Source organism: Acomys russatus, chromosome 11 (genome assembly GCF_903995435.1).
Source record: "Acomys russatus chromosome 11, mAcoRus1.1, whole genome shotgun sequence".
Classification (NCBI taxonomy): domain Eukaryota; kingdom Metazoa; phylum Chordata; class Mammalia; order Rodentia; family Muridae; genus Acomys; species Acomys russatus.
In genome coordinates, this window is record NC_067147.1 from 38,872,808 (window position 1) to 38,896,308 (window position 23,501).

At 50.5% G+C, this 23,501-nt stretch overlaps 1 protein-coding gene across 1 annotated transcript; it reads left to right on the top strand.

Annotated features, from left to right (window-relative positions):
• Window positions 1–5,236: 5,236 nt before the first annotated feature.
• Tbata (thymus, brain and testes associated) lies at window positions 5,237–20,003 on the top strand. The gene is made up of 10 exons (XM_051153109.1): window positions 5,237–5,449; window positions 7,082–7,237; window positions 8,469–8,704; window positions 11,155–11,310; window positions 12,136–12,245; window positions 14,689–14,853; window positions 16,643–16,724; window positions 17,487–17,631; window positions 18,875–18,927; window positions 19,870–20,003. The coding sequence occupies exons 2-10, from the start codon at window positions 7,191–7,193 to the stop codon at window positions 19,953–19,955; spliced, it is 1,080 nt and encodes a 359-aa protein (XP_051009066.1). The 5' UTR covers window positions 5,237–5,449; window positions 7,082–7,190; the 3' UTR covers window positions 19,956–20,003.
• The last annotated feature ends 3,498 nt before the right edge of the window (window positions 20,004–23,501 follow it).

Consider the following 23,501-nt stretch of genomic DNA (forward strand, 5'->3'; position numbering starts at 1 on the left):
GAGCCCCCAAGTTCAGTCCCAAGCAGAGGGTGGGGAGATCAGAAAACCAACGCATTAAAGATAGAAGAACAAGCCACAGATGCTAAAAAACAAAAAAACAAAAAAACAAACAAAACAAAACAAAACAAAACAAAACAAAACAAAACAAAAAAACAAAAAAAAAAAAACCCACATTTACAACACGTAAATCTCCCTGGCCCAAGGGTTAAATGAGATAAAACATCTGAAAGGGTTGCCATGGTGCTTGACACACAGGAAGCCTGTCAAAGTTTTTCCATGATGGGGGAGCTTACTGTGACTTTATGGTCTGGAAGACGTGCAATAACCCCTGTGCCTTCTGTTTCAATGTGAATTCATATTTATTTGACTAGGCTCATCCTCTTGAAATGTCACTCTCATTGGGGGTGGGGGGAAGCGTTGTTTGTTTCTTTGTTTCAAGACAGGGTTTCTCTATGTAGCCTTAGCTGTCCTAGACTCACTTTGTAGATTAGGCTGGCCTCGAACTCACAGCGATCCACCTGCCTCTGCCTCCCCAGTGCCAGGATTAAAGGTGTGTGCCATCATGCGCAGCTAGAAATGTCATTCTCTTGTTCTGCCTCTTCTGTAAAGTCTAATATTATTCCTCTTTTACTGAGAGACTGAGGTAGAGGGCTTTATCTCAAAGCACGCGTAGGCAGACCTCTCTCTCCCTCTCCCTCTCCTCTCCTCCTTCTCCTCTCCTTCTCCTCTCCTCCTTCTCCTTCTCCTCTCCTCTCCTCTCCTCTCCCCTCTCTTCTCCTCTCCCCTCTCTTCTCCTCTCCCCTCTCTTCTCCTCTCCCCTCTCTTCTCCTCTCCCCTCTCCTCTACTTGTCTTCCTTACCTCTCCTCTACACCCCATCCTCTCTCTCATCTCCTCCCCTTTCCTCTCCTCTCTCTCCTCTCTTCTCCTCTCTTCCTGTCTTATTTATTTATTGTAGACAAGAACTCTCTGTATAGCCCTGGCTGGCCTATGTCAGTCTCCTTATGCAGCCCAGCTCGCTCCTCTTTCTGAAACTACTGGGGGAAGGATCTGAGGGTTTTCCAGTTCCTCTGTAAACTTAAAATCCACCTGCCTCATCACTGTGAGTTCGAGGCCAGCCTGATCTACAGAGTGAGTCCAGGACAACCATGCTACACAGAGAAAACTTGTCTCAAAAAACCAAACAAACAAACAAACAAACACAAAAAAAAGATCCATCTACCTCAAGACAGCCAGGGCTCTGTGGGACAGAGAAACCCTGTCTCGAAAAAACAAAAACAAAAGGAACAAACAAAAAAGATCCACCTGCCTCTGCCTTCTGAGTACTGGAATTAAACCACCACCTCCCAAGGACAGAAAAGACATTTCTTAAGTTATCCCCGGCATCCTCCACCCCAGCTGCACCATGCATACACACACAATGAAAGTATTAAAGGGCACTGTGGGGAAGGTGGCGTGGGGGTTTCTCCTTAGCTGTGTCAGCAGACTTGGTAGGAAATCCCCAGAGTGCTAGAAGCTGTCAGGAGGGGCTGGTCATGAAAGCTGCCTCCTCCTCCCCCCTCCCCCTCCTCCCCCTTCTCCTCCCCCTCCTTTCTCCTTCTCCTTCTCCTTCTCCAACACAGTAGGACTTGTCTCCTCACTAGACTGCCCAGAAACATGCAAGAGGGGCTTTCAAGGTGTTTTCTAAAGGGTCACCTGAACCCTGCAGAGACAGGCCCAGATAAAAAGTTTCTCAGACAAAGAATGCTCTGAGCCACATAAATAGGGACGCTTTTGAAGTCAGAGGCCAATTTCCTGAGCAATGGCTGGAGTCTCCTGTCCGCAGGGAGGGGCAGAACAGTAGGAGAGCTTAAAGAAGTTCACTTATTTTATCCATTTCAAACTCCTTGCTCCATAGTGTCTACCCACAGAGTCTAGATGCCTCACAAAACACTGACATAAAGCAAGCCCAGAAGTTTTGGAAATGCAGCAGTCTTCTTTTCTTTCTTTCTTTCGTTTGTTTGTTTGTTTGTTTGAGACAGGGTTTCTGTGTAGCCCTGGGTGTCCTAGATTCACTTTATAGACCAGGCTGGCCTCAAATTCCCATCGATCTGCCTGCCTCTACCTCCTGAGTGCTGGGATTAAAGGCGTGCGCCACCATGCCTAGGCTAGCAGCCTTATTTCTAGGCCTGCTTCCAGTAGCTTGTTCAAAACTTCTTGGCTTTCAGAGCCTGTCCACATGCCTCCCAGGCCATAAGAGGCCCCGGACCAAGGACAAACCTGTTCCTACTTTACTGTACCCAGGTTGAACTTCAGAGAAATAAACACATTAGTTATGCAAGGTAGTTGTGGACAAAGATGTCACCCCACTGTAGATCCTACTCCCACTTAGTGACTGGAAACAGCAGCAGCGAGTCTGGTGCTTTGCATTTGATTGTTCATTATTTTGGTCCCTGAGTTCTGCTTGCTTTTTTATGAGCAGACGCTCAGGTACCCCAAAATGATGTTTGTCATCTTTGCCTAAGAAATTATCCCCGATTGACTGAATGAAAGACCTACACCTGGGTAGGGCAGAAGTGAGGAGCAGAGCTAAGGTTCGAGGGCTTTGGGGACTGATAGATCACAGAAAGAGACAAGTACCGGAGGAGAAAGAAGGAAGGGAGCCGCCATGGGTTAGCATGAAAAGAAGCACATGGCTGGATCAGCATGGATGGAGGAAAGCAGCCCAGATGGAAAACATAAAGTATTTATGGGCCGGGCGCAGTGGGCACATGCCTTTCATCCCAGCACTTGGGAGGCAGCAGCAAGTGGATTGCTGTGAGTTCGAGGCCAGCCTGGTCTACAAAGTGAGTCCAGGACAGCCAAGGCTACACAGAGAAACCCTGTCTCCAAAAACAAAAACAAAAACAAACAAAACAAAACAAAACAAAACAAAAAACAGAGAGAGAGAGAGAGAGAGAGAGAGAGAGAGAGAGAATTTATAGAATTACGGAGGGAAGTAGCCCAGAGAGAAATTTCTAGAGCAATTGGCATGGGATATGGGGGCTGGGAGATAAGGGTAGTTTAGGGGCTAATATCTGCCCAGGTAAAATAAGGCTTACCTAAAATCAGGTGTCTGTCTTTTGTTGCTTATGATAGCAGGTTAGATAAAACAATCATAATAATTATAGGCCTTTAATAATAAAAATTAAGCTGGGGCACCCAGAGAAACCCTGCCTTAAAAAAAATAATAGGCTATGAATTTTATGTAACACACATTCTTTTGAGTATCACTTTTGTGTGTGTACATGTGTATACAGCTACTGAACATGTGTGCACATGTGAAGAACATGAGCCAGAAAGCAATTTTAAATATCATTCTTCAGGCATCATCTACTTTTTCTTTTCACCAAATAGGCTAGGTGCCCTAGTGCTGTGATGAAACACCAGAGCAACTTGGGGAGGAAGGGGTGTGTATGGGGTACATACACACTGCTCCACACCACTATTCATCACCAAAGGAAGTCAGGACAGGAACTCAAACTGGGCAGCCAGGGATGGCACCACCCACAATGGGCTGGGCCCTCCCCCATTGCCTACAGCCTAATGTTAAAGTGAGGCTCCCTCCTCTCCAATGACTCAAGCTTGCATCAAATTGACAGATACCTAGCCAACACAGTAGGCTGATGGCCCAGGAGTGTCAGGGAACCACCTAAATCTGTCTGCCCATGCTTGCAAGGTAAACACTTTACAGACTAAACTGCCTCCCTAGCCCCTCTTTTTGAGCATCTTCTGCATGAATATAGTTAGGCACTTCGCTCCCATCAGTTCCTTTATTCTTCAGAACAAGCTGGGCATTCAGTTCACACAGACATAATAGTTGAGATCAAACTCAATGCCACATACTGTTCTAGGCACTTTTTCTTTTGGTTTTTCAAGACAAGGTTTCTCTGTGTAGCCTTGGCTGTCCTGAACTCACTTTGTAGACCAGGCTGGCCTCGAACTCACAGCAATCCACCTACCTCTGCCTCCTGAGTGCTGGGATTAAAGGTGTGTGCTACCAGGCCCAGCTTTGTCCTAAGCACTTTAATGTGTGTGGTAACTCAATTTCCAAGGGACAATAAATGGGAACCCCATCTCTATTTCAGAGAGATGGGGACTGAGGCTCAGAGCCCTTGGGTAGACTGTCTGAGGCCACATCACAATAAATGACAGAATTCATATGCCTGGCAATGCAGCAGGCAGCTTAACTAACTGAAAACCCTAATCCTTCCTCCTTGCCATCCCGCCAAGTAAAGTCACAGAGTCCCTCCAGGTCCTGCGATTGGTCTCTTCTCTACCTAAGAGGTAACCAGTCCTTCCTCCCCTCTGCTACCCCAGTACTGATCCCAAGAATCAAAGTTCCCAGAGGCAGAGCCCTGCACACGGCATCTGGCTGTGTCAAGCTGGCAAGACCAGAATCGAGTTTAGCCTGAATCCTTTTCTCCCTCCCATCTGCTGTTGGCTGCAGGTAATTAACCCTCTTCTGTGTGTCCCCATTAGAAGGGCTTGGAGAAGAAGTGGAGGAGTTTCAAGGGATGGGAGAAAGTCCTCTGTGAGCTGTCTGTCCCCCACGCCCCCACCCCAGGAAAGAGAAAGACTGTATGGGGGGGGGGGGGCAGGGAAGGTCCTGGGTCTGTGTTCTGGAGAACACAGTTCTGTGGGGAAGAGGTAACCTAGCAACCACTGGGCTCAGCACAGTCACAAAGAACAGGTTTGCCCACAGTTCCGACAAGCCTTACCCCTGATTCGTAGTCTTCTTTATCCTTCCTGGTCAGGCACCAGGGGCTTCTTGCTCTTATGCTGTAGTGGACAGTTTCCTGGTGAGTTCGGGGACCTCTCTGGAGGGCAGGAAATGAACTAGGCTCTGGCTGCAGGTGAGAATAAAGGGATGGGGGAGAAGAGGACAACCTGTGGTTAGATTGGTGGCTACCTTCAGACCTTTTGTACCTGACTGTCAAGGATCCCAGAGAAGAGGCAGGGGATGGTAGGAGCGGGCTGCAGTGACCTCATCTGTCTCTTCTGCTGGGTCCCTACTGACCCTTCTAGTGTGGGTGGCAACTCATAAGCTCACTGAAGCAGTTGAATGGGTCATGTCTGATGTTCATAAAAAGAAAAAAAAATACGAAAGTATCCAAATACATCACATGGGTTGATACTGCTTTGGAATATACCCATGTTTGTTACGCAAGCATGTGCGTGCACACGTAACACGCATGTGAATTGAGATCTGAGGGGAAAAAGGATTTCTTGCTGTTGCGATGGTCAAGAGCACTTGAGAGCTTCTGTTCTAAAGAGCACCTTTTCCTGTAGGCGAGTGGATGAGGGACTTCAAAATGCCCAGTCTCCAAGCATGAAGCATCTAAGCACTTGCCCCTACCATCGATGACAGCCTCCTGCGGCTTCCTGAAGAGGGAGCCTCGCTCACTGTTTTAGACAAAAGATCAGGAGCCTGTGAGTCCAATGGGGGTGCTGGTCCTTGGCTGGGTAGCATCAAACGAGGCAAACCCATCATATACTAACTTGATGGGGGTAGTACTGAGCCTTGCAGATCTGTGATGCTGAGGGCCTTTCTCGGGATGCACTCATATCCTGTCCCTAGAACTGGCATCGTAATTCACCAAGTTTTTTATATCTGTCACTTTTCGTCCATTTCTTTTAATTAGTTTACTTACTAGAGCACTGAACTGTTGTAAATGTGCCACCTGTACAAGGACCACAGCATCACCACTAGCATGTCTCCTGCGTACTCTTTTCCTCCTCCTTGTCCCACCCAAAAATTTCACTAGGGGAACTTCCTTAGTTGTTTTATTTATTGTCTGACCTAATGTTTGTGATAATTATGTTTGCCTCTGAATTTGTGTTTGTGTGTGTGTGTGTGGACATGTATGTGTTAGGGGGTGTATAGTGTGTTTATGGTATGTGCATATAGATATGTGTGTATAGGTGTGTGTGTGTTGAGTGTGTGTTTATGGAGCATGTGTGTGTCTCTGTATGGGTGTGTGTATATGGGTGGGTGTGTTCATGGATGTTTGTATGGGGGTGTGTTATGGTGTATTTATGTGTGTATAGGTGTGTGCATTGTGTGTATACGTATGGTGTGTGTGTGTATAGGTGTGTGTATACCGTGTGAGTATAGTGTGGATAGGTGTATGTGCATGGATATGTGTGTGTGTGTATACTGTGTGAATACAGTGTGTGGATAGGTGTATGTGCATGGGTGTGTGTGTGTGTGTGTGTGTGTGTGTGTGTGTGTGTGTGTAGAGGTCAGAGAACAACAACTTGGAGGAGTCAGCTTTCTGTTAGCATCATGTGGGTTGCAGGGATTAAACTCAGGCTTGGTGGCAGGTGTCTTAACCTGTTGAGCCATCTTGGTGACCCTGTGAACTTCTACTTTTAAAAAACATCTCAAAGCTGGCCATGGTGGGGAATGCCTTTAATCCCAGCACTCTGGAGTCAGAAGCAGGTGGATTTCTGTGAGTTTGAAACCAAAGCTAGCCTGGGGTACCTATCAAGTTCCAGGCAGGCAAGGGCTACATAGTGAGTCCCTATATCAGTGGCTCTTAACTGCATCCATTTAATACAGTTCCTCATGTTGTGGTGACCCCCCAAACCATAAAGTAACTTTGTTGCTACTCATAACTGTAATTTTGCTACTGTTATGAATCATAACGTAAATAAATATCTAATATGTGATCCCGGTGAAAGGGTCCATTTGACAGACGGCCCCCCAAGACGGATGGTGACCCATAGGTTGAGAACTGCTGCCCTATGTGGTCTTCTACACCATGCTACGTACTGAGAGTGGAAGCCGTAGCCATGCTGTAGCTGTTAACTATGGTTCATCACTTCTCTCAGCAACCTAAAAGAGCCATGGTCTGAGTGTAGCCCTGGCTTTCCCACATTTTCGCATGTATGCAATGGCGATGGGTTTTATTTTTGCCATTTTTGGACCCTCTGACTGCGCTACTCTCACAGGCAACCATGTTGCACAGCTGTAGGAGTTTTTCTTAGGTCTGGGAGAAGAATTTCTGGGTAATGCAGTGTTCAGTTTTACCACATGCTGCCCCCTTCTCCTCCTTTCAGATCGTCTGTTCCAGTTTATACACCTGCCAGCAGTCCACCAGAGCTGTGCCCTCCAGCGAGAACACTGGCAATAGGATTCTAGTCTTTCTCTCTCATTGCAAACGCTGCGATGACTACGGAGGTGAAAACCCAGTTGACTGAGCATCCACTAGCGAGGTGAGGACCTAAATGCCTACGGACTAGAAAGGAGTGCATTGGGGCCAACAGGGAGATGAGGCAGGACAGAAGGTAGACTTGGAGGAATTCAGTAAGTTGGGGTCCAAGCTCCAGGAAAGGCCCTTCCTCACCTTGGAATGGTACCCAGCAGAGCTGGGTAGCTACTCCATAGAGGTCTCTGAAATACACAGTAGGAGGCAGGGCTACAGCACAGGCGCACCAGGGACTTCCCCTTACTTGGGAGCGGAGGAGGCCATGAACTGCCGCTTCAGAGAGGTTTGCTTTATTTCTTTAAGTCTCAGATTGCCTAGAGCTGAAAAGAGAATGGAAAAGGGGGCCGCCCAGCAACATCCTCCCAGGAATCAGGGGAGGCACACCTTTCTTAGCATATTCCAAGCCCACCTCCACTCCACCAAGGGACCTCCCTGCAGCCAGGGTCAGCAAGCAAAGGAAGTACAGAAAGCCACCAGGCAGGTGGTAGAGCCGACCCTCCTGGGACAACCTTCGGACCTAGACTGACCACCTCCTCCTCTTCAGGGACAGAGGCTAAGCTTCCTCAGATCCTGGGGGTGGGGTGGGATGCTGGGAACCTGAGACAGCTGGTCTCTGGCCTAGGCCAACAAGACAAAAAGCTGGACGCTTCCCTCCCTGTCGCTTTGGAGTTCAGCTCAGCAGCTCCTGGGAGGGACCACGTGGGCAAAGGACTTGCTAGGGCTGGCCCAGGCCTTGCCTCTAGATCTGACCTCTAGGGTGCTGAAACTAAGATAAGAATGACACGGGAGGGTGACAGCCTGAAGCTGGCGTCTTGGGGCTGCCAAATTTTTGGTTTGGGGAGAAACCCCTGATGAGGCCAGCCCCTGTTCCCGGGGAATGTATATAAGGGGTTTTTTGGTGCATCCTAGGGGGTGTGGTGACTAGGTGGGTCTGAGGCTTCTCTTTCTGGTTTTAGATCTGGTCTCAGGAAGAAAGCGGGGACCCCTGGGAGGTCCCATCTGTTCTCTGGCAGATGGGCCCCAGATCCCTACCAAGGCATCTTAGGAAGACAGAGGCTCACTGGGACCAGATGGCATCACTGGGAAAGGATTCTCGGGGAACCAAGCTTTGGGGGCCATAGGGTGGGGGTGCCATGAAGGCAGCCTCTGGGACTGGGCTCCTTGATAAGCACTTGAGTCCCAAGGCCTGATGAGCCAGAGGAAACACCATTCGCCTCTCTTTAACCATCCCCTTTTAGTCCAAAGGCAGAGCTGGGGCCTGAGAAGAAACCAGAGCCCTTTCCAAGGAGCCACGGGGATGTCGGGTTCCAGAAAGAGCCTGTGGTCCCAGGCATTGTGGATTTCGAGCTGACCCAAGAGGAAGTGAAGACTTCTAAGCCCCAAACACCCAGTGCCTACCGCTTTGGACGCCTCAGTCACCATTCCTTCTTCTCCCGGCACCACCCCCAACCACAGCGAGTGACGCACATCCAAGGTAGGGGCCAAGTACGTAGGATCTGCCTACAGGGGCCTGCAGAGGTGTGAGTATCACTAAGTCCTCATGAGATCTGGCACAGCGACATGCATTCGTACCTATTTCCAGGCAGAGCCTAGAGAGCATGGGGCCTGACTGAGCCCCAAGGCTGCCCAGTGGCCAAGCCAGGACTGACCTGGGGACTACAGGAAAGCAAGAGCATATCAGAAGTTCCCTACAGAATTTCCCTCCCTGTGAGTCCAGAGAAAGGGATGGGTGTCCCACCCCAGAACTACACTGACGTCTGATTGATACTGTTTGGTCCTTTTGGCCATCCGTCCACCCACCCACCCACCCACCTGCAGCATTTACAGAGTATGAGCTACAGAAGGGCACTTGTCAGGACACCAAGGACAAAACAATAGGCAGAAACAGACTACTGTCCCCGCTGTCCAGGAGCTGGAAAGGATGAGGCATAGACTAGATGTCGGCACCAGACTACAGAGGGGAGATGGCCATTTTCAAAAGGTTGTCACAAGAGTCCTAGTCAACTACATGAGATTGAGGAAGACTAAAGAGAGGAAAAGGTGGGACCCATGAGCATGAATCAGTCAAACACAAGAATGTCCTGCAGAGGGACAACACAAAGACCCTGGCTCTGTTGGAGGTACAGCAGGAGAGCCCCATTGGGGGTCTCAGGCAGAGTAAGAAGCGGAGGGGAAGGGAGAGTTCAGAGAGGCAGGAGCAGGTGGATCCTGCAGGCCATTGGTGCTGCCTTAAGCCACCTCAGCCTGACATGGTGTATGCTCCTATAACCCTAGCATTTGGAATGCTGAAGAAGAAGGATCATCACAAGTATATGGCCACCCTGGTCTACATAAAAAGTCCTGCCTACCCTGTGCTACCTAGTGAGATGTGGCCAATCATCATCATCATCATCATCATCATAGCTTCACTGAATCAAATTGGGGCCATTGGGAGGATGACAAGAGTAGAAGTGACCATGAGGAGTATTTGAACAAGATCACATTGGCCTTGATGGAAGCTGAACCATCAAGCAGTGGAAGATTCCATAGTTCTACAAGTACAGAAGGGAAGGCCCCTACGATCTGACCACTGACTTCAGCTGAAGCATAGGGCAGAGAGGCATCAATGGCAACTCCTTACCGGTCAGCCAGGGCAGTAAAGAACCAGAGTAATCCAATACTAAGAAGCCATCAAGGGCCAGCAGAGGAGGGGATAGAAGTGGGGAGGAGCCAGTGGTGGAGGAAACAGAAACAGGTGGAACAGGCTGGGAAGATACCACTGCGAGAGCCATCTGAGAAGAAACAGTACATTGTAAAGACACAAAAGAGCAGAGCTTCAGATGAAGAGCTTGAGGAAATTAGGAGACATTAGAGAAGACAAGGAGACACCAAGGAGCCAGTAGAGGGAGGGTCCTGGGATCAAAGCAGCAAAGGCCCAGCCGCACTGTTCCTCACCTTTGGAGGGTCCTCACATGCAGACTCTTCTCCACCCTATATAGGCTGCTAACAGAAATTCCAATTCCTTTTCTACTGTCCTCACCAACACCCCCACCTCGTGTGTGTGTGTGTGTGTGTGTGCTTGTGTGCATGTGTGTATGTACATACATGTGCATGTTTGTGTGTGTGCAGGTGGAGGCCGGACAGCAATCCTGCTGCTCTCCAGGCACCATCCCCATTTAGCTAGGATGGCTGGCCCACGAGCACTAGGGATCCTCCTGTCTCCACCTCCCCAGCTCTTGTGTGTATGTGTGCGTGTGCGCGTGCGCGTGCGCATTCACATTTATGAATGTGGGTACACCTGTGCCCAGGTATGCATGTGGAGGTCAGAGGGTAGCCTCAGCTGTCGGTCCTTGCCTCCTCCTACCTTGTTTGATAATGAGCATCCTCAGCTTTCCGCTGTATATGCCAGGCTAGCTGGCCAGCAAGCTTCATGGATATCTTCGCTCCCCCCATCTCCCCATAATAAGAACATTAGATTATAGATGCCCACTTGATGCATCCAGCTTTTATGTGGGTCCTGGGATTTAAACCCAGATCCTCACATTTGCATGACAAGTGCTTTTACTCACTAAGCATCATCGGTCCAGTCTCCTTTTAAAGTCATAGGTCTAAGTGTGGACCACAAATCCCCTTGCTTCCAAGGCAAAATACTTACCAACGGAACTTTCCCCTCACTCCACCTCACCCCCCCCCCCGTTGTCTTCATTGTAAGCCACCTGTAATTCATTGACCTGTCTCGGGAAGCCAGGGTCCTATGAGAGCTTGACTCTGTCTTGCCTCTGCCCCCTGAGCCCATGAGTAAAGTCTGATCTGGGCTGTTGTCTCCGATGATGTGAGTTTCTAGTTATTGGAAGAGGAGGGCCCGGAGCACCCCTTGCTGTTCCCACCTCTTCCCAGACCCTTGAGCTCCTGGGCTCCAGCCCTCAGATCTCATTCCTTCTGCAGATATCACCGGGAAGCCCGTCTGTGTGGTGAGGGACGAGATCTCTCTGGCACCCTTGACTCCATCTACACTTTTATCCGGCTATCTGACAGGGATGCCCACCATCTCTGTTCCCATTGGAGACCCACAGTCCAACCGGAACCCCCAGCTTTCTCCTGGTGGGTACTTTGACCACACTCTTCTACCTGAGGCTCAGACCTTTCCCAAAGTTTGTGGTTGGGCAAAAGACGTGAGGAGAGGGCCATTGTTCATCAATTGGGGTTCCCCCTTTCCCTCCATTCCTGAGTCAATCTCATGTGTCGTTCCCCAGGCCCTAACCCCCAAAAAGTGCACCTGCTTAGATTTGAGCAGTAAGAAAGAGCAGGAGTCAAGTCAGTCTGGGCCACACTCATGTGACTTGGAGCTAAAGACAAATGTGACTCTTGTAATATTTAGCAACACGTACACTCAAGAGGTTTATCGGGACCTCCAGCTGTGATGTTGGAGGGACTTCAGAGGCCAAGCCCTATTTTTCTGTTCCTAGAGTGTGGGAGATCCAGGAGAGTAGGGTGTGGGAGAGATCCTGTCAAACAGGGTGGCGGCCAGTACAAGGCAGAGAAGTCTGAGTGGCTCAGTGTCTTAACAACAAGCATGGCTCTTTCCCAAATCAAATCTCAGCATTGGCTCCAGGAATCTAAAAGGGAAGAGAAGGCAGCTCAAACTGCTTGCATTTAGACACAGTAGCCTAATGTCCTCAAGCACCACCCCACCACCCCACCCCTACCCCCACCCCCACACTCCAGGGGAGGACTCAGGGAGACTGCCAGCATTAGCAAAACCTGCTCCTTGGCTGTCTCTAAGCTTTTTCCCTCTGGGGCAGAAAGGCTTGCCAAGTGAGAGGCCACTTCTACCTAAGAAACTTTCCCCTCCTCCATCCCTATCCTGATGACATAGGGAGGGCAAACAGGGGGACCCCCTCCCCCAAATCTTGTCCTGTCCCTCAGACACCTGGAAGAAGAATTTAAAGGACCTGGCTTCCCAAGTGGCTAAGGAAATTGAGTCAAAGATGAATGACACTGGTGCTGAACAAAGGAGCGAGCCTGGAAAGAAAGCTGTTGTAAGTCACCGTCCCTTCCCCCACCCACCCAGCTGCTGTCGTGGGAGGGGAAGGGCCATCATGCCGGCGGAAGGGCAAAGCAGCACAAAATCACACCCAGCAAAGGGAAACCCAAGAAGCACCCTCTAGTCCAGTGGTTCTCAACCTTCCTGATGAGGAGGCGCCTTAATACAGCTCCTCACAGTGTGGTGCCGCCCCAACCACAGGATGAGTTTGGCTGCTGCTTCCTAACTATAAGTATACTAGTTATGAACTGTAACGGAAATATCTGATATGCGGGGTGGTCTTAGGTGACCCCTGTGAAGGGGGTCATTCCACCACCCCCACAAAGGTCTCGACCCACAAGTTGAGAACCATTGCTCTAGGGTCATCCACGGATGCTTATGGGGGAACACTTCTGAGCAGCAGGCTCCCTGACCCACCTTAGGATATCTTCAGAGAACAAAGCCTGGAGCCCAGGGTAGAGTGGGCAGCGGTGACAGATGAGAGGAGGCTGACTTTGAAGGAAAGGAGGAAGAATTTCTTCTTAACTTACCGACACAGGTTAGCACCCAGTCTCATTGGGAGTAGAGGATCACAGGAGGGTTTCAGAGTGGAAATGATTTCACCGGTCCTATTCAGGGACAAAGTGGTGAGGGCAGGTGGTCTCGGGACAGACCCCGCCCTTTTTAATGGAGTGTGTTTTGGGCGACCTGTGTGTAGAGGTGGGGACATGGCTTCTTGTCCCCTGCTTGCAACTAACTCATTATGGTGCTCAGGGTAGCTCAGCTAAGTGTCCAGGTCTTGTTTTCTTTAAATGGTGGAGAAAAATGAGTGTGGCAGTACACATCTCTGATCTCAGCATTAGGGAGATGGAGGCAGGAGGATTAGTGCAAGCTTGAGGCTAGCCTGCTTTACATAGTAAGTTCCAGCCGGTCAGTGCTGCTTACTGAGGCTTTGCCTCAAACCAACAACAACAACAACAACAAAAGCAAAACAAGGAAAGGGAAAAAAATGGGGAGAGAGCTAGTACACTCTTTAGCTAGAATTACAAATGCAGGAGGCTCTAAGCCTGCCTTGCACCCAGAAGCTTCCCAGGGCCAGGAAGACAGTTCATTGAGAAAACATTTGCCTTTCCCCCACCCTCACTCCCACCCCACACCCAGCCAAAGCATACACTTGCTTTATAAGCATGGTGGAACATGAATTTAACCCCTCAGTAGGTAAAGGCAGGCAAATCTCTGTGAGTTTGTGAGTTTGAGGCCAGCCGGGTCTACACAGTGAGTTCTAATACAGCCAGCTCCATGTAGAGAAGAGAACCTGCCTCAAAAAACAATAACAAAACAAAACTTACCTTATAAGGGACTGAGCTCAATCTTCAACACCCACTTTTAAAAAGCTGTGTGTAGGGGAGCGAGGGGCTGACGAGATGGCTCAGTGGTTAGGAACACTGGTTGCTCTGACAGAGAATCCAGATTCAGTTCCCAGCATCCCCATGGTGGCTCACCATTCATAATTCTGGTTCCGGGGATCAACAGAAGACACTGCATGCATGTGGTACATATCCATACATGCAGACAAACAAACACACACACACACACACACACATAAAATTAAATCTTTTTTAAAACTCCTGGCATAACGATGCATCTTATAATCTTTGCTCTGGGGATTGGGGGAGACAGGTTCTAGGCCAGGGAGAGACCTTGTTTCAGAGGGAGTTTAGAAAAAGGCGAGGAAGCCAGGCATGGCAGCACACGCCTTTAATCCCAGCACTTGGGAGACAGAGGCAGGTGGATTGCTGTGAGTTCGAGGCTAGCCTGGTCTACAAAGTGAGTCCAGGACAGCCAGGGCTACACAGAGAAACCCTGTCTCGAAAAACCAAAAAAAAAAAAAAAAAAAGGTGAGGACTGACACTTGAGGTTATTCTCTGACCTCCCGCACACACATGCACACCTTAGCATCCATGGGTACATGAAAATGCAAGACACACACAGATACTCAGACACACACACACACACACACACACACACACACACACACACACACACACACACACACACGGGAGCATGGATGCCAGGGCAGTGGAGAAAACATGTTAAGCTGTGAGGAATAGACCTCAGACAGAGGGGCAGCTGAGCCAGGAATTAGGGTTGATGAACGGGCCTTGAAACAGGATGGAAGAAGACCTGCCTCTGGAAGAGGCCACCAGGGGCATCTTCATTCAACCCTGGGATGCTGAGTTGGGATGCAGGGTGATCCAGGATGAAGGAGGGCCTGGGGCAAGGCGGAGACAGCTTTGACAGCATCCTAGGTCCCTGCTAGGATTTGGGGGAGGCTGCATGTGGTGTGATCCAGCATGTGGTGTGACCCAGCCTCCCCTTTAGCTTTCTCCCTCTGCCTTCTGGCCTCACCGGCTCCTAGGGACCCTGGTCACTTTTGTTCCCAGCAGAAGGAAGAGCCTCCTCTGAGGGACCAGGGGGCAAAGTACTCAGCTGAGACTGGTAGGCTTATTCCTGCTTCCAGCCAAGCCCTCACCCGCCGCAGCCGCCAGGGCCAGCGGGGCAACCCTTCTGGCAAAGATGGAGGAGTCCAAACCTCTGTTCTGCAGAACCAGGAGCTTCTGGTAAGCCCTATCCTGAAGGCAGGGACTGCAAAGGTCTCCGCCTCCAGCTTCCCAGGCCTTCCAAACAAGCACCCTTCTGGCCTGCCTTTGGGAAGCTTCTCTGGAAACGCTGCCCCCTAAGACTGTAAGACCAGAAAGACCCTGCCCCAGGAGTGAGCATCCTGGGCTCTGAGCCCCTCTACCTCTAGACAGCCTGTTGTCATCCTGACCCTTCCGTATAAGTTCTCTCAGGGCTCATTGGCCAAATTGGGAGCAATATTACGACTGAGGCATCCTTCCAGTGTTAATACTCACTGTTCTTGAGAAAGCTTCAGAGGGACTGAAAAGCTAAGAGGGAAGGGCCCGCTGGTGCATTCCCAACCCACAGGCTGCAAAGACTAGCCAGGACTGGGTCTCCTTGGGCCCCTTTTCCCATCAAGGCTTGAAATGAGCCCCTATGGTATGACAATTGGACTAGGGCATTGGCAATCCCTGTGAAAATGAGTATGTGTCCCCCAAAGCCAGAGTACCACCACCTCCCTCTGAAAGGCAGTGTTTTAGGGCCCAGCAACATGGATGAGACAGATCCCAGGATCCCTCATTCAACAGACGAGGTTTAGTCTCTGTTGGGTAGAGTCCTGTGGCTCAGGTCCCCAGAGGATGACCAACATAGCCAGGCTAGAACTAGTACTTTCTTCACAATAGGGTGGCCTCACCGCACCTGGAGTTAGGTTCTCAGGTCCCGTGGGGAGGGGGCCCAGGGCAGGTAAGGAGGACGGGAAGAATGGGGAAGGGTCTAAGGGCAGTTCAGGGTGGGCCACCACTGCAAGTGGGTGCTGGGGGACCAGGGTGTGGGCATCTAGCAGGTCCAGGCCTGAGGGAGAAGCCTAACCCAGTTCCTACTCCACCAAGGATTAGGTGGGCCTGCCAGGGTCTGATAGACCCCTCCAGGTCCTTGGGAAAGCCAACTGGAAAGTGCTAAGAGAACCCCACTTTCCTAGGACTCTCAGGGCTCCACCTCCCACCTCGGGTACCCCCTCCAGCCTTCCATAGCCACAGCCGCCACCTGCAACTTGGCCTAGGAAATTCCCAGAGCACATTCCGGACACAGCTGGACCATACCCTGCCGCTGCTTGACTGGAGGAGACAGGGGGAGCAACAGGCTGAGGAGGCAGCTAAGAGCAGAGATTTCCGGTTGCTTCACTGGATGGAACCCCTCACTAGGCACTTGGCAGAAGCAACCCACTCTGGCCAGCAGGCGGCTTACAGCAAGTCCCCCACACCCTGGCTAACATCTCTAGATTCTTAGAGCTCCTGGGTGGGGAGGCCCCCGTGGGGTACCTCAAGTCAACACTCAAAAGATCCCAGCATGCTGGACTCCATGTGTCTCTGAGGAGGTGACACACCAGCTCTGACTTAGCTGTCCCAGTGAGGGCCTCTAAAAGTTCCAACTAGCCTGATGAAAACTGTGGCACCGCGGGGTCTACCTGTCTGCTCTCTGAGGCTTAACTCTATCCTGAAGTCCCCACTTAAGGCCTTCCATTCTCAAGGCCTCGCATCCTCTACCTGCCCAGTAGGGGAGCTTAAGTGTATCCTCCACCCCATACCCCCAGAACAATTGTGAGAAAAAGCCCCTCCTCAAAGTGCTGGATCCTATAGGAGAACCAGTTTAGCTGAAAGAAGCCTCTGGCCCAGGGGCCATATGTTGAGTGGAGGAGCTTGCTATTCCCTGATCCCATATTTGGCTGCACTTCTGGCTCGAGTGTGACGGGGAGCTCCCACTGACCACACCCTGTCCTCTTACACACAGATCTTGGAGCTCCTTTGTCAGATTCTACAAACAGACTCTCTAAGCGCTATTCAGTTCTGGCTGCTCTATGCTCCACCGAAGGGTGAGGACAGCACAATGTGGCCCTTGCCCTGTGTAGGGACTGCCAAGATCTTGCCCTTGTTCCTGACCCTGCAGGACAGATATACTCAGCGTCTACCCCAGGGCCTTCTGTCTTTCCTCTTAGGACTCCCAAAGTAGCGGCAAAGGCTTCACAGCATCACCCCTCCCCTGCTTCTCAGTAGGGTTTCTGTGGCTCTATTCCTTGGAAGGAAATCCCACTTTAGTACTGACCTCAGGCATAGGTGTCTGGGAGGGAAAGAAAAAAAAAAGACTGTTCCTAGCAGGCACAGCCCCTCCCAGCTGCTGTAGGAAACATACCTACCCAGGTGCAAATACAAGAACACAGGGGCTTGTATGCAAGAGTTCACAAGTACACATCCACTTTGGGACTGTGTGGGGAGGGCGCATCTCCAAGGACGGAGCTATAGCTCACTGGAGGGGAGTTTCTGGATGGGAGAAGGAAGTTGGAAGCAGGGAGGGAGGAGAGTAAATCCCAGCCATTGGGTGGGGGTGGGGGGAGTGGGAGGTGGTGGAAGGGGCCAAGAATCAAGTGCATATTGGTTTTTTTCCTGGTAGGAGAGAGTGCAGAAGGGCTGAGGGCTCTGCTCACACAGCTACAAGCACTGTGGGGACCCTTTCTTGGGGGTTTCTCCCTATGAGGAAATGTAGGATGATTAGAGAGAGCTGTTCTTCACCAGGGTGGGACTGGCTGAGGGAGGAAAGGGCTAGGCCTTAAGGATGCTGCCCTGTGCTGTGTTTTCAGAGAAAGACTTAGCGCTGGGGCTTTTGCAGACTGCTGTGGCTCAGCTCCTCCCACAGCCTCTCCCCTCCATCCCAGCAGAGAAGCTCTTAAACCAACTCCAAGAGCTTCAAGAACTGCCTCAAGAGACGCAGCAGGCTACCTACAGGTGGGCTCCAGGCCCCCCTCATCTGTCCTGTTCCCAGAACCACACCCTCGTGATCAGCATCTGCCCTTCCCTAGCTCAGTGACCAACCTCTACTTCCAGCGCGTAGCACAGGGAAAGGAAGGCAGATCCTTGAAGAACGTTGGTTAGCTAGACTACATGTATCGGTGTTTGTTGGGTGCAGTGGAGAGATCGTGCCTCAAGGAACAGGGTAGAGTGCATGCATGTGGGCGCTGGGCCTCCGGTCCTCACACACTTGCCCGGCAAGTACCTTGTGCACTTAGCCATCTCCCCAGCTGAACACTGAGGCACAAAGTGCAAAGCGGAGAGGCTGGGAAAAGGTCCATCTCAGGAGATGGGAGGAGTACAGGCCTGGTGGTCAGGAATGAGCACACTTGAGGGAATAATGTTTGCGGTGCTGGAGCACAGCTGAGGAAAATGGCTTAGGTTTGTGGGAGGCATGTTTTGGTGGGTGGCTGTTTTGCTTTGTGGACCAGGCGGGCCTCCAAGCTGCTTTGTGTATCTGAAGGTGACCTTGAACTCTCCACCCTCCTGCATCTGCCTACTGAGTGCTGGGATTACGCTACCATATCCTGTTTAAATGGGGCTAGGGATGGAACTTGGGGCTTTGCACATGGCAGGCAAGCATTCTACCAGCTGAGCTACAACCTCAGCCCTAGGTTTCTTTTTCCTTTTCTTGAGGATTTAAAAAAAAAAGAGGGTTCATTGGTAGATGGTTGTACAAGCCCTGGGTTCAATTCCTAGTGCTGAAACATAGGGACTAAGCCATTGGAAGGACACAAGGAAGGCAAGCACTGCTGTGTGCTTGGATAAGCAACCCCAAGTTGGCCTCTGCACCACCTCTCTAAGGCCTGCTGCTAGAGTTATAGATAAAATGGTGTAGGTATGTGAAGGGCTGCAGCAGCTTCTTAGCTGTTTGTCCAGACGCAGCCTGACAAGCAAGGGGCTATGGGAAAGGTCCTAGCAGCGGTCTTCCCTTATGAGTCCAGACAAGAGGGCTTTGGTTCCCTGTGGCAACAGTAGTCACAGAAGCACAGCTTTCCGGTTCCTGCTCTGGTGGTGCAGGGAGATGCCTGGGTCCACACATGGACAGTCCTGCACCAAGGTCTGCAGGAAGGGTGTCCTGCCTTTCCTGAGAGCTGGCTACTGGCCACACCCCAATTCCTACCCAACCGACCATCTGTGGACTCAGCCTCCCGAGCCTATCTTTTGTATTTGGTTATAGTCCATCCCTGAGGAAGACAAAGACACCACCTCCACCCAAGATAGAAAAACCAGGTAAGAAAAAGCCCTCAAAGGGAATTATTCTGGAGGTACACAGAAGGCAGCTCTGGCTGGGTTCCTGCCCAAGAAAGTCAGTTCGCTTTCTCATGCAGCAAACATTGGTTACGAACTTACTATGCATCAGGCTCTGAGGAGTCGTGAGGGAAGAACTGGGAGAAGTTCTTATGTCATCAGGACTTATATCTTAAAGAGGGATGTGCACAAAGGACGGGATCCCTTGGGAAGACAGTAGGTGAGCCAGGGAGGACTCCCTGTCCTGAGCCATAGACGCTTGTCCCTAAGCATGCCCAAGGAGAGTCCCCAAGTGGAATTCCCTCCTGCCTGGCAGACCAATGGACGAACAAGCTGGCCGGGGTATCTGGTGGGTGGGGGCAGCAGTATGAGGTAAGACAAGGCAGGGCCACTCTGGAGGTTACAAGCAGGATGTGGCATGTCCCTGTGGTTACTGTGCAAAGCGTGGGTGAGGGTGGTAATGGCAGGAAAGGGACAAGAGAGCCTAAAGAGGAAGCCCCTGCAGTGGACAGGACATAGTGTCTTAAACCAGAGTGTGTAGGGGTGGGGCAGCAGCTGGAGGGGAGAGAAGAGAATGTTTGTTTGGTTGGTTGGTTTTTCGAGACAGTCTGAGTAGCCTTGGCTATCCTGGACTCACTTTGTAGACCAGGCTGGCCTCGAACTCACAGAGGTCCACCTGCCTTTGCCTCTCGACTACTGGGATTAAAGGCATGCACCACCATGCCCGGCTACAGAAGGGGTTTGGTTCACTATTGCTACCCAGATGAGAAACGGCCTGGGAGGAGTGGTATGGCTCAGAGAAGGGGAGCCAGCTTGTCTTATGTACTGCCCCCCTAGCGGAACTGAAAGCAAAGCTGGCCTTGACTTTGGCCCATCTCCCTGTCCGCTCTTTCCTCTCTTGCCACTGTCCCTTCTGTCCTCTAGAGTTCGTTGGCAAAGCCCAAGTCCTCCGAGTGCATCCCAACGAGGACCCAGAGGAGAAAACGACCAAGTCAAAGGCCGAGGGCTGAGGAGCACAGACCCGAACACGGAGACTTCTGCCTAGCTCAAAGGCAGCTTCTAAGCATGCGGAGGGGGTCTCTCGTCCCTCTACGTCAACACCAGCTCCCCGACCCCCAGTCTCCAGCTGTACTCTACTAAATAAAATGCTGCCTTCCCTGGGATGAGGGCAGGTCTACCCTCCCACAGGAGTGTCTGTGTTTACTCTGTAGGAGCAGAGCGCCCTCCCATGGAGAAAGCTCAGGGGTCTTCACATCAGTTCATGTAATCAACGTAATCTCCCACAGACATGTTCAGAGACCTCAGATGATTCTAGATCCTCTCAAACTGACAACTAAAATGAGCCATCACAGCCACCATACCTGGCTCCCAGCTTTCAATGTTAAAGCACTTCATTTTTAAAGCCCATGGTCATTCTGCCTTTTCCCCCCAGTGGCGTAAAAGCGACAACTGTGCCCATTGCTATTTCTCTGGCTTTATCTTTACCTTGCCACTAGTCGCTCCCACATTTTCTCCCATCGTTTTTGGAAAACGCGGTCAAATATAATAGGAAAGTTATCATCTTAGCCACTAAGAAGGTGTGGTGGTTTGAATAAGAATGGCCCTCGAGCCGGGCATGGTGGCGCACGCCTTTAATCCCAGCACTCAGGAGGCAGAGGCAGGCGGATCGCTGTGAGTTCAAGGCCAGCCTGGTCTACAAAGTGAGTCTAAGACAGCCAAGGCTACACAGAGAAACCCTGTCTTGAACCCCCCCCCCAAAAAAATGGTCCTCATAGGCTTATATTTTTAGATGCTTAGGGGGTGGAACTATTTGAAAGGATTAGAAGATGTGGTCTTGTTGGACTAGGTGTGGCCTTGTTGGAGGAAGTGTGTCACTGTCGACGGGCTTTGAGGTTTCAAAAGTCCATGCCAGGCCCAGTGTCTCTCTCTTCCTGCTGCCTGTGGATCAAGAGGTAAGAACTCTCAACTCCTCCTCTAGCACCATGTCTGCCCGCATGCTGCCATGCTTCCTGCCATAATAATAATAGACTAAGGCCGGGCAGTGGTGGCACATACTTTTAATCCCAGCACTTGGGAGACAGAGGCAGCTGGATCACTGAGTTCAAAGCCAGCCTGGTCTACAAAGCGGGTCCAGGACAGTCAAGGACCTGTCTCAAAAAACCAAAACCAAAAGACTACACCTCTAAAGCTGTAAGCCAGCATCAATTAAATGCTTTCTTTTAAAAGAGTTGCTGTGGTCAGAGTGTCTTTTCACAGCAATAAAACACTAAGACAGAAGGTAATGGCCCCTCTTTGGAGAAGATGTACCTAAAAGCCTTTGTCTGTTTGAACAGCCACCATACCGATACTTTGGCTTAGGTAATTCACAGACAATTGAAATTCATTTTGAGCTCTGGAAGTGGAAAGGCCCAGGGTCAAGGCTCCCGTAGGTCTGGTGAGGACCTGTCATTCTTAGATGGGACCTTCTATGCCCTTTCAGAATGGCAAAATGGGAAGACACCCCCCCAAGTGCTTTAATAAGGGTGCCTGTCTACTCCCTATTCATGAAGTGAAAACCCTCATGCACCAATCCCTCCCAAAGGCCTCCTTTTTCACCATTTAGTCCAGACTGGCTTTGAATTATACTCCTCTTGCCTTAGCTTCTCAAGTGTTGGGGTTATAAAATGTGAGCCACCACACCTGGCCATGCTCCAATTAATACTACCAGTCACCTTGGGGACAGTGCTTAATATAAGTCTAGTGGGAGGTGGGGTGAGAGAGGGGGAATAAACATTCAAATCATAGCACCGACAAAACAATAAGCCCCACCCCCCTCCCCTGGACTGCTGGAAACCCTTCGGTTTTCTGTGTCTTGAGGGAGGGCCAGTTCCTAGGAGTCCCCTAGTAGGATGCTCTTTGTCTTTTTCTATCAGGTCAGTTTTTCTTGGCATAACACCCTCAAGACTCAGGCATGTTGTGGCCTGTGTCACCATCTCCTGCCACCTGTTTTTGGGGGGAGGTAGCAGGCAAACTCTCCAGAGAGCCCAGACCATCCAGCTTTACCAAGGTCTGAGCCCCACTAAGGGTCTGCTCATAGTGTGGGGGGGGGGGGGGGGGGGGGGGGGAGGGGGGAGGATGTAATGCCATCATCTGCCTTCACTACCAGTGCACTTCCAAATATCCACATAGTAAAAAAAAAAAAAAAAAAAAAAAAAATCCTAGACACTCTTCAAAAAGAAACCACAGCTAGCATGAAAGCCCTGACCCTGGGGCGGGGAGCCTTCTTTAATGTCTCAAGGTGCATTGCTAGGGGGTGAATACCTGTCACTGTGGATTCTCACTTATTTCGGTTTATGGGTTCAGTCCCCTGGCCAGTGACTACCCTGCTATATAGTCCTGAGAGGCAGAACATCTTGGCAGTAGAATTCACCTTAGGTGCAGCCAAGAAGCAGGGAGAGGAACAGAAAAGAGTCTGGAACAAGATCTAGCCTCTGAAGACACACACACACACACACAGACACACTCCCGTTGGGTGCCTCCCTCCAGCTTGTTCTCCAAAAGTTCCTATCGCCTCCCAACAACTGGATCCCATCAATGGGTTGATCTTGAGGAAAAGGCATCCTGTACTTCCATCACTAGGAGCTGGTTGGATTTAGCCATTTTGAGGGAAGAGGCTACGTGGCGTGTCTACCCCTCCTCTTCCAAGGGTTGTATAAAGCCCAGCTCCGTTGAATGACAGCCCGGTGTTTTAGCATAGACAGGATTGATTGGTGAGGAAGGTAAGCATGTGACACACACTGGGACAGCACAAGCTGACCTCGGGAAGATTTTGTGCTGGCCCCTGACCGTCACAGGATGCTGTCATTAGTCATCACCATGGAGACAAAGGGCTGGGCTCACCCCAAGTTATGTCCCCGATCCTCCCATATTCCTTCCCACATGTGAGCCATTGAAATGCCAAATATTAGCTAGCGGTTGTGGCACACGCTTTTAATCCCAGCACCTGAGAGACACAGGCAAGTGGTGCTCTGAGTTCAAGTCCAGCCTGGTTTGCAGAGTGAGTTCCAGGACAGCCAGGGTCACACAACGAAGAAGAAACCCTGTCTCAAAGGACAATCACAACAAAACCCAAAGTGTTAACTGCTATGCGGATTTCTTACATAAAACTTAGCATTTTTGTCATTTTAAGGGCACGGCTTAAGAGCATCAAGAATGTTCCTCCTTTCCCAGAATGGCTCCTTTCGCAAAACCGAACCTCTACTGCCATTAAACAGGAACTCTCCTTCCCTCCTCCAAACCACTCCCAACTCTCAGTCATAGTATTGTTTCTGAGGGTTTGGCTGCTCTAGATCCCTCATTTAGAGCATCTTTTCCCAACTGGCTTCCACTCATGTAACAGTACTTTCAGGGTTCACCCATGTAGCAGATGTCAGGATTTCCTACCTCTTCGAAGGCTAAATATTTCACTGTGTGACTAGGTCACATTTGTTGGGTTGGTGTTGCATTGGTATGTGTGTATGTTGCTGGGATCAAAGGCAGCCTTTGTACTTGATTAGCAAAGTGCTCTACCACTGAGC